The sequence below is a fragment of the Perognathus longimembris genome, chromosome 2, assembly GCF_023159225.1.
Source record: "Perognathus longimembris pacificus isolate PPM17 chromosome 2, ASM2315922v1, whole genome shotgun sequence".
Taxonomy (NCBI): domain Eukaryota; kingdom Metazoa; phylum Chordata; class Mammalia; order Rodentia; family Heteromyidae; genus Perognathus; species Perognathus longimembris.
This window is the reverse complement of record NC_063162.1, coordinates 47,266,716-47,277,520: the sequence shown is the minus strand read 5'-3', so window position 1 is coordinate 47,277,520 and position 10,805 is coordinate 47,266,716. Positions and strand designations below refer to the sequence as shown.

The following is a 10,805-nucleotide window of genomic DNA, read 5'->3' as shown; positions in this document are numbered from 1 at the left end:
GGGTGTTGCTTGTGGTACAACTCAAATAAGGATGCCCCATGTCCACTTTGAAGCAGAAACCAGATTTTTATATAAAAACCTCTTAATTTTTAAGAGTTGGTTTCTAATGCCGATGGTTGAAAACAAAAACAAACAGTGTGGCTCATACATCTAGGAGGTGGATGTGGCTTTGTGATCAGTGGTAGTGGTATGCAAGAGTGTGTGTGTGCCTGGATGTGGGAGCGCCCTAAATTCTTCGGCCCAAAGTCAAAATGCATACTGGCTGTGGCTGTCCTCACGGGTGCGCCTCACAGCAACTTGGCCATCTTTCTTGTCTGCTTTGGCATAGGAGTAAACACACTGCACCCTTTAAATTCTCCCTTCTTCCCTCCCTCTCTCCCTCTTCCTCCCCCACTCCTTCCTTCCTTCCTTCCTTCCTTCCTTCCTTCCTTCCTTCCTTCCTTCCTTCCTTCCTTCCTTCCTTCCGTTCCTTCCTTTTCCCCCTCCTGCCTTTCTTGGGCAGGCCTCTCCTGCTGACTATTACCTGCTTATTCATTTTTCCCATGAATCCCACTGCAGCAGGCAGCACAGGGGGCAGCTCAAGGACCTCACCCCTGCTGGGGACCTATTAGCTGTTGGTGTGCAGCTGCTGTAGAAGGCTCTTTGGGGATGCTCTTCTGTTCTAGTTTCCCTGAAAAATAGTACCCTGTGTATTGGGTGTTTATGCTAGCCTGGTTCACAGAGTTCCCCCTCTGGATCAGTCCCCACAATACGTGTTGAGGTGACGAGCCAAGAAGGAAGGTTTCAAGAGGTTGAAATGGCGGTATGGATTTAGGGGCCTGAACTGACCCAAAGTTGCTACAATGGGTCACAGCCTCCTCTTGCCTCCTGGCCTGTCGCTGGGGAAGAATGGCATGAAGGTGAATGGCAACCCTTAAATTCACCAGGTTTTTTTTCTCCCCTGCCACCTCATCTACTTTCTGGTCTGCTTATTGCAGCCCGCAGAATTAAATGCTTCTATTCGCAAGCTTTCAGTAGCTATAGACTGTTCTGTAGAATGCCAGAGTCTTGAAAATACTGCTACAGGGATTCCACCCATAAAAATGATTGTTTCTGTGAAGGAATCTTGAATGCAGTCAAAGGGAAGGTGGGCCTTCTCCGAGCCTTTGACAAGTGATGAGCACAGTGACTTCCTAAGAACACTGATGACCTCTGCATCTCTGACATACACGGGAATACTTGACAGCTGGCTCCAGGCTGGACCCAGGCTGTCCCTCCAGGCCCCAGGCCATGACTGCTCAAGCTGCTTCCTCTATGGGTACAGAGAGTCTGTCTCCATTTCCCATGGTGCACTTGGCTTTGGTGAGGGTGGGATTAAGTTCGAGTATAGAGAGGAAAAGCCAGGAGCCCTCAGGGGTATGGGAGGAGGAAGCAGGTGTCCAGGCCTCTCTTCTCTGTGATTAGACCCATTTGCAGCAGGAAACCCAGCCTAGAGGTTAAGCTATGACCCAGTTCTCAGGTCAGGGGAGACAAAAGACAGACATTGACTGGGACGGGAGGCTCAGGCTGGATGATACTGTGTAGACTCAAATGTGGAGGGTTTGACTTTCCAGGACAGGGACTGTTGAGATGGCAGATTCATGATTGAGCTCTGAGAGGGGCAAGCCCATCCCTCCTACATATGTCACTATGCCCTCCCTCCTCTCTTGGGGCGCCACTGCATCCAGGGCTCAGTTCTCTGCCTCTCCATGGTGCTGCCACTGGGCAGCCTCCAGACTCACAAGGCTCTACCAGGTGTTTTCCTGTATTTCAAAATGCACTTTTTTGTTTCTTCTTGGGGAAATGCCCATTCCCTCCATGTAGTTCTATATGGTTTGGACCTAGATGGTCCACAGAGGCCCATGCATTGAAGGCTTATTCCCCAAAGTGGTGCCATTTGTAGAACCTTAAGGAGGGAGGGCTTAGTGGGAGGTCTTTAGATCACTGGGAGAATGCCCTTGAAGGAGGACCATGGGACCACAGCCCCTGCCTCTACCCTATATCCTAGCCATGTTGCCACATACTCCTAAGAGGATGTGCTATTCCCTCCACCACACCCCCTACCACTATAGTACTAAAAGTTCTGTCCAATCATGACCTGAAACTTCTAAAACTCAGCCAAAAGAAATGCTTTATCTTTTTGTTTTGTGCTACATGAGACTTGAACTCCAGGGCCTCATGCTCTCACTTGGCTTTTCCCACTTATAGCTGGCACCCTACCACTTGAGCCACACCTCTAGTTCCAGCTTTTTGCTAGTTAATTGGAGAGAAGAATCTCATGGATTTCCCTACCCAGCGGCTTTGAACTTCAATTGTCATATCTCAGCCTCGTGAATAGCTAAGACTATTGGCTCCTGGATAAATCCTTTAGAAGCTAGTATTTGTTACAACAGAAAGCTAACACAGGGCTGCAATCTTAATTCACACTTTAGTTATGTCTGATAGAGCACCATAATTGTTTTCTTAGCTGAAAGGGTGCTTGTAGCAATCTTCATAGGTGGTTTCTGAGCATCTGCTGAAGGCCGAGGGAATCTCAAGCAGTATTTCATCATGAGAAGATCAGCACACACATAGGCGTTGTTTGACAGAGGGTTGCTTACTCTTTCATCTGAGTCTTGAATCCCTAAAGGGCCTTTGTGAGATAGCGGTTATCAACTACTTAGGATTCCACTGGAAAGTGAGGCCCAGATAAGAGAAGTGACTTCCCCAAAGTTGCATGACCAGATAGTGGTAGAGCTGGGACTTGCCCCCAGGACCCAGGAGGCCTAGCCTAATGCCTCTGTCCTTGCCCCAAGATACCTGGTGTGTCTCCCTCACATTTCTTTCTTATAGCTGGCTCCTCCAAGCAAAGTCACTGCCAGCTCTGCCATCCTGGATCATAAAGAACATTCTCCATGTTCCCAACACTTACCCACACTCCCCCATGTCCATCTCCTTCTGGAAAGGGCAAGGAAGCCTTCCTGCTGGAAGTCCCATCTTTCCTAAAAGGACGAATGCTTTTCCCTGTCATCTAGCTAGCTTGTTTTTTGTGTTTTTTTTTTTTTTTTTTGCCAGTCCTGGGCCTTAGACTCAGGGCCTGAGCACTGTCCCTGGCTTCTTTTTGCTCAAGGCTAGCACTCTGCCACTTGAGCCACAGCGCCACTTCTGGCCGTTTTCCATATATGTGGTACTGGGGAATTGAACCCAGGGCTTCATGTATACGAGGCAGGCTCTCTTGCCACTAGGCTATATTCCCAGCCCAGCTTGTTTTTTTTTTTGTCTTGTTACATAGTCCAGGTTGGACTTGAACTCAGGATGCTCCTACCTTCACCTCTGGCCTGTTAAGTTTTTATGATTCAACTGCTGTCGAAAACAAATACAAAAGACACCGAATTTGCTCACTGCATATTTTAATTTTTAATTAAATAAGTCAAGTAAGGCCACTAGACATGGGGTTCACATTCTATTCCACAAAGCAGACTCTGAGAGCTGGGCCGGGGGGGCGGGCTTCAGCTCTCTGCGAGGGCAGCCCTGGCATTGCTAGGAGATGGACGGAAGATTGTCTGTGGCTGTGGTAAGGACATGTAGGACAAGAAGCTGCAAAGGACAAGGAGGGGTGTGGGGCAGCACCAGAGGCAGAGCGGGGTGCCCCCCCCCCAGTGAGGACGCGGACATGTACATGCAGTATGACCACAGAGGGCATGTCCCACACCTGTGGCCATGAGGCATGATATATGAACCAGGTATGGCACAAAAGCATTTGTAGGAGCCAGGAGGGAGCAAGGCCAGGCTCAACGGGCCTAGACTATACATCACAGAGTGTCCAGTTCACGTCCAAGCTAGAGGGAAGTGGGCTACACCGGTCTTTCTGTACCCTACAAGCTCTAACAGATGGGGGAGCGTCTTTCTGCCAAAGGCCATTTGGATACTCATAATGTCACTCATGGGTCCTATAAAATTAGCAGTATAGGCACAGGGCTGCCAGCAGCCAATAAGAAGCATTTGGGAAGCCTATTTGTCCTTTCAGGTACCAAATGATCTCTTGGACCTTATATGGCCCACAGATCCAATGTTCCCCAACCTAGGCAGTGAGGATGGCACCATGTTTGTGTTATGAAAAACACATAAGGTAATGGGTGCTAAAGAACACCAGATCATTGGACCTGGAACTCTTGGGACATCGGAAGTTCTGCTTTGAGCTTTTGAGCAATTGCAGTCAGGGAGGCTGCATCCAGGAGACCCTGGACTCTTCCCTCCTATCCAGCTGGGCCATGGTCCCCTGACCATCACAAACCCAACAGCTCAGGGTCTTGATTTTAAGCCATATTTCTTCCCATGGTTTTAGTGGTCAGCAAGACCCATTTAACTTATACCTCTTCTCCTTTGACACCTGCCATCATTGTTATCCTTTGAGGTGGGGTGAGGGTGGGGGGAGACAGGCCTTGGGGACACAGTCTCTTAGGCTTCTGCTCCTCCTTCAAAGTCTAGGGCCTCTAAGGGACAGGTTCCATAGGTTCTCCCATGAGAGGACTGAATTGGGACCAGGTCCTTCCCCTAGGACAAGGAGCCTAGAACATTCTACTGGGGCTCCTTCCACTGCTGGACAGACAGTAGTGATGGTAGGAGAGAATGTATTGTGATGGACTGCCTGGCCACTCTGGACTCTTTGGGGTTCAGTCAGCAGCCACTCCATTCCAGCAACTGGGACCATCTTTATCCCATCTCCATGCAGAAAACCAGAAATGCATGATTTGAGCCACACCCACGAAGTGGAAAGCCAGCCGTTACCACCACACTGTCCTTCCCCAAACCCATGGGTGGCTGAGGCACCGCCCAGTGCCAAGCAGATACAGTTCAAAGTCACCCACTGAATCTGCCCTGTAGCAGACACTGGTGTAAAGGTGACCCAGAGCAAGTGCCTTGTAGCATCTTCAGATCAACAAGAGAAGACCCTCTTTACACAGAACCACCCGGGGGCTGCCGTGGGCTGGGACTGTTTGTCCCCTTCTTGCCTTGGGACTAGTCTTCTTCTGGTGTCTGGTACAGAAGGCATATGAATGGTTCCCTAGTTTTATTTTGAATCAACTTGCTTGATTTAGGTACAGTTTGAGTCCTGGCAAATAATACTCTCTATCTCTTCTCACAAAATAAATAAATAAAATCAATTTGCAGTGTACACATTGTCCTGAGAAATCACAAAGGCCCATGCTCGGTAGTGTCCTTAGAGAGCAGAGAGATGAAGGCCACCATCCCAGGGGCAGGGAGGAAGGAAAAAGTGCTGTCTGCCCAGGAGGGTCCCTAAGAAGTGCCCCCATGGAATGCCTTGAAGGTGGGTGTCCCCAACAAGCCCCTCTTCACCCCACATGGGGAAGAGAGCAGGGGGCAGGATGGGGGCTGAGAAGGGGGCCAGCACTCCTGGGCCTGCTGGAAACATTCAGAAGGAAGACTGCTGGCTAGCATCGTCATCTTTCCACACAGCACCTTCCTGCAGGGACCCACCGCCCCCCTCCACAACACCACTGCCCTCCCAGGCAAACACACTGCTGATGGCTGAGATTGCAAGGAAGCCTTGCAGCACCAACAGTGACTGCGAGAGCACAGGATGTCCTAGAAAACAGAAATGAGGTGGGGCCAGCCTGGCCATCCACCCTAGCTTCCAGCAAGCTCTAAGGCTGGAGCAAGTTCTATTGCTGGGCTTGGGGGTGGGAGTGGGAAAGGGCTTCTACTCGGGGCTTACTTGCTGCCTAGTCACAAGGCCCCTGGCTCCCCAGATCATATGCTCTGGCCTCTTCTTTGGGACTGGTGTGGGCTACTCAGCAAGAACAGTGATGGTCTCTGGGAGCTGTTACACACGATTTCACACTGGACAGAAAATAAAGCCCAATGGCATGGCCACCGAGGTCTCCGTCCTCTTGAGGAAGGCTCCCTGCTGGCCTCCCCAGCCCTTACTCCAGGCCCTCAAGCCCTGGTTTTTCTGAGGAGAGCTCCTGCAGTCATTATACCTAAAACTTAGCCACCAAACAACAGCATAACCAGGGCATAAATAACTTCAAAACCCCTAAATAAAACAGCCTGCCCATTCTGGGTTAAGCAATACTCTTTCTAGAACCCTAAATTAGGAGTTCCTTCAGATCCTAGTAGTCATGGTGACCACACTGGCTGACCTCTGTCCATCAGCAGGAAGGAGGCAAGGCTGCTGGGGAAGGGGTATGTCCTGACGTGCTCTCTCTCCCCAGAGCACATGAACCTCTTGACCCTGTCCTATGAGGCCTGGCTGGAAATGGTAGTGCTTGTCCCTTTTGCCTCTTGCGACTAGGGCCCAAAGCTGCCCAAGGCAGCTTTTAAATACAGACGTGCTCCCTGGGAGGCTGAGTGGGGGACTAAACTAGATTGTAGCTCCCTTTGGGCTGTAGATATGTGACAGTTGGCCACATCATCTTAAAATATCCTGCCTACCAGCCCTGGGATGTAGATGGGTCACAGGAGGTAGCCATGAGAATCCCAGATGGACAGAAGATGAGACTTGGCAGTTTGTAACCTCAACTCTGGCCAGGGAAGACACTGTTCTAGAATGTTTCCCTCCAAGCTCCTCTGAAGAACCCTGAAAATGCAAATAAAGGCTCCCCTTTTTAGATGTGTGATACGGAAAAGCCCATGGGCATGCAGTCATGGTGAGCTATTCTGTGGAAATGAGCAAGAATTTGTGATTTATATTCTCAAGGTGCTTTTCTGTCTCTGTTGTGCCATGAATGTTTTTTTGTTTGTTTGTTGTCAGTTTTGCTTTGTGCAGGTACTGGGGCTTGAACCCAGGGCCTGGGCACTGTCTCTTAGCTTTCTCACTCAAGGCTAGCTAGCACTCTACCACTTGAGCCACAGTTCCACTTCGGGTTTTTTGGTGGTTAGTTGGAGATACGTCTCTCAGACTTTTCTGCCCAAGGTGTGATCCTCAGATCTCAGCCTCCCAAGTAACTAGGGTTATGGATAAGAGCCACTGACATCTAGAACAGATAGGTTTTGTTTTGTGGTGCTGGGGGTTAAAAACCAGGGTCTTAAGCATGCTGGGAAAGACCTCTACTACTGAGCCACGCCCAGCCACATCTGTATGTTATTCTACACTGGCAATATTCATCAGCACCAGTGCAACATCAGTTTATTAAAACATGGGTCATTTTGTGCTGGTTGGAAAACAGCCATTGTCACCTACCCACTGGGTATCAAATGCTACCTCCTTACTCTGGGCTGCCCTATTCTCTTCCCCAAGGACCTGTTCAGATCGCAGGGGTCTCTGTATTACAGAGAGGGAAAGAAAAGGTTAACATTGAGTCTGGCAGGTCTGAGTGTCTGGTGCCTCCACCCCTTCAGGCTGTTAAATACTTGGACTCTGGCCCACTTAGCCTTCAGCCTTTCTTCCTGTGTATTTCATGTGAGAGAGGGGAGGAAGAGAGTATGAAAGAGGGAGAGAGAGAGATAGAGAAAAAGGGAGAGAAGAAGATGGAGGGAGGGCGAGAGAGGGAGAAAAAGGGAGAGAGAAGGAGAGATAGAGATGGCGGGAGTCCTTGGCTTGCTGGGGCCAGTCCCTCAAGGTGACTGGGCACCATCCTGATCTCAAAGGAACCTCAGGGCCAGAGCGGTGCTAGGGAAGCTAGCTGGCTGGCTAGAGGCCTAGGACTACAGGCAGTGCACAGCTTCCCATTGCTCTCTGCCAAAGCTGCATCACACCAGCAGCCTGTGTGTGAGAAAGGCAGGGTGGGCCTTTCATCAGGAAGGGAGGGGACGGAATCCATGGTGACCCGGGGCCCTCTATGTGACCCAGAAGGTGCCGCGCTCCTCCAGCAGGCTGATGGAGCGGTTGGTGAGAGAGGCAGCATCCTTGGCCAGTTTGTAGCCAAAGAGGTGCATGGCGGGGCCGCAGGCGGCCTGCACCACCTGGGCCAGCTTGAAGGGTATGCTGAAGCGCCACTTCTCGAACTGCTCCGAGGAGTTCTTCTGCGTGGAATAGATGCCGCTGCCGTCGCGGGCCGCCTGGGTGTTCTTCTGAATCCAGTCCTCCACCTGCGGCGTCAGCGGGATGCCTGCGAAGCGGTACATCTCTCGCGCCTTCTGCAGGGGCCTGCGCGCCACATCCTCATAGCGCACCAGCATGTAGCGGCCGCGCAGCCAGGCAGGCTGCTGCAGCCCCAGCTCGGCCGACAGCCGGATGCTCTCACAGTTGCCCCGCAGCCGTTGCACCTCGTCTTCTTGCAGCTGGTCGTCCTGCCCCTCCGTGAGCCACTTCTTCCAGGTCTCATACTTGCCTGCAAAGGCCACCATGCGCGAGGCCAGCACGGCCCGGGGGTCCCGCACCAGCTGGATGACGCGCAGGTCCAGCCGGGGGTCCTCAGCCAGCGGCTGCAGGAACTCCAGCTGCCGGATGCGCACGGCCTTGAGGGCCATGTGCTCCTTGCGGCGGCAGGCCTCGGCGGCCAGCGTGACGTTCAGGGGCCCGCAGCGCCGGTTCTTGCAGTGATACTTCTCGAAGACCTTCTTGACGAAGGGCGTGCACACGGGGTCCTCGCACAGGGAGCGGCTGGAGCCGCGGCGGAACATGAACTGGGTCAGGTGGTCCTCGGGCAGGGGGCTGATGAAGTGCTCCAGCACGTACAGGTCGCACAGGAACAGCTGCTTGAGCACATCGCGGTACACCAGTGCCGAGCCCGCCGCGCTGGCGCCGCCCGGCTCGAAGGACACCGTGCGCTCGATGTGCCACAGCGGCTCGAAGAGGTAGAAGATGTTGCCCTGCTGATTGAAGAACTCGCCCACGAAGGAGGAGCCCGTGCGCGTGGTGGCCATGAGGAGCACATGGCGCCGGTTCCCAGCCCTGGCAAGCCGGGCCCGCCCCTCCTCCTCCTCTTCCTCCTCCTCTTCTTCCTCTTCCTCCTCCCCTGCCGCCTTCTCTGCGGCTGGCTCCACGCCCAGCTGCAGGCTGAGGTTGTGCAGGCGGCTCCGCAGCTGCGCGAAGGCTGAATCAAGCTCGCTCAGCGACAGCAGGGACGCATTCTCCACCAGGATCAGGGCTGGGTCGGTGCTGTTGGCATCTGCCAGTGTTTGGGGGATCTGCTTCAGCTTGTCCGCCACTCTGTGGAGGAACAAAAGGAGACCAGGATTGGTGATTTGAGGACCATCAAAGCAAAGCCTTCCAGGCTGATCACGCAGAGTGTGCCCTCGCTGGTTCTCCCCAGAGGCTGACAGTGGCTGGGGTGTGAGTGCTAGCAGTTGATGTGGGGCCCTGATGGCAGGAAGGTCGGGGTAGGGAGGGAGGGAGGCAAGGGAGGAAAAGCAGTCCATAAGGGCAGCTGTAAAGGAGTGGATCACCTCTGTGGGCACAAGAGGCTCAGAGACACATGCTCCCAGGTATGTCTGGCTTGCTAGTATGCAGGTGCGACAAGAGCCTTTGTAGTAGATATGAAATACCAACAGGGCCTGCTCCTCAGCTGGGGCCTTAACCTACCAACCTTGGTTGAGACTTTCAGGCAGGGTTTGGGCCTAGGAAGACAAGTCTAAGAAAACATTCTGTGTCAGGTGCCAGTGGCTCACACCTGTAATCCTAGCTACTCGGGGAGGCTGTGATCTGAGGATCACAATTTGAAGCCAGCCTGGGCAGGAAAGTCCATAAGACTCTTACCTTCAGTTAACCACCCAAAAACCAAAAGTAGAGCTGTGGCCCCAAATGGTAAGGTGCTATCCTTGAGTGAAAAGGCTCAGGGACAGCGCCCAGGCCCTGAATTCAAGCCCCACGATCAGAAACAACAACAACAACAAAGGCCAACCTGGGCAGCTAAGTCCAAGAGACTCTGATCTTCAGTTAACCAGCAAAAAGCTGGAAGTAGAGGTGTGGCTCAAGTAATAGAGAGCCAGACTTGAGGGAAATAAAGAAGCAAAAGTGGGAGACTCTGAGAATAAAAAGGTAAGAATGAAACAGAACAAATCACTGAGTCTAGCAGGCTCACTGCACACAGTACTATGTTGCCAACTCAAAAGGCCTGTGGATATTCCCAGAATAGCCTGAGGGATATTCCCTAGAGCTGAGCATGACACGCCTGGGGAACTGCACCTAGCAGCCTTGCTCACCAGAGACTCTCTTCCATGGCCTTGCCTTCCCTGGGGCTCCCCCTCACTCATGACATCCAGATGTGTACAGGGGATGTGCTGCCGATGGGAGCTGCCACTCTAAGCCAGGAAGTAAGAAAATGATTCGCAGTCATGGGCAGCAAACACCAGGCATCGACTATGGGCCAGGCTCTGGGCTAAATGCCCCCTCTCCCTTTTCTTTTCTTTATTTTTATTTTTATTGTCAAACTGATATACAGAGTGGTTACAGTTTCATACGTTAGGCATTGGATACATTTCTTGTACTGTTTGTTACCTCTTCCCTCATTCCCCCCTCCCCCCTCCTCCTCCCTTTTCTTTTCTTAACATTTTCTCATTTAATCATCCCAACAATGCCAGTTCTAGACACTTGTCACATTTTACAGAAGAGGAACCTAAGACCCAGAAAAGTTATGACTCTTGCCTAGGTTTTCCTAGCAGGGGTGTGCCAGTGTAGGATGCCTGGGGCTGGAACTAGAGTCTCACCACTGGAGACAGGAGAGGTGTACAGGAACTTTAGCCTGACACAGGAGGGACATGGCACCTAAGTGTTGAAGGGATGTACTTGCTGCTCTACAGAGATGTCTGCAGTCACTTTTCTTTTCCTTTTGCCAATTCCAGGGCTTGAACTTAGGGCCTAAGCGCTGTTCCTGAGCTTCTTTTGCTCAAGGCTAGCACTCTAC

General features: G+C 51.9%; 1 protein-coding gene across 1 annotated transcript in view; it reads right to left on the bottom strand.

The window, feature by feature from the left end:
* Positions 1 to 7,570: 7,570 nt before the first annotated feature.
* Chst3 (carbohydrate sulfotransferase 3) overlaps positions 7,571 to 10,805 on the bottom strand; it is a 38,426-nt gene continuing 35,191 nt past the window's right edge. Inside the window, exon 3 of the mRNA XM_048335816.1 lies at positions 7,571 to 9,112. Within this exon, the coding sequence (XP_048191773.1) occupies positions 7,798 to 9,112 (1,315 nt within the window). The 3' untranslated portion in view covers positions 7,571 to 7,797. The remainder of the gene's footprint in view (positions 9,113 to 10,805) is intronic.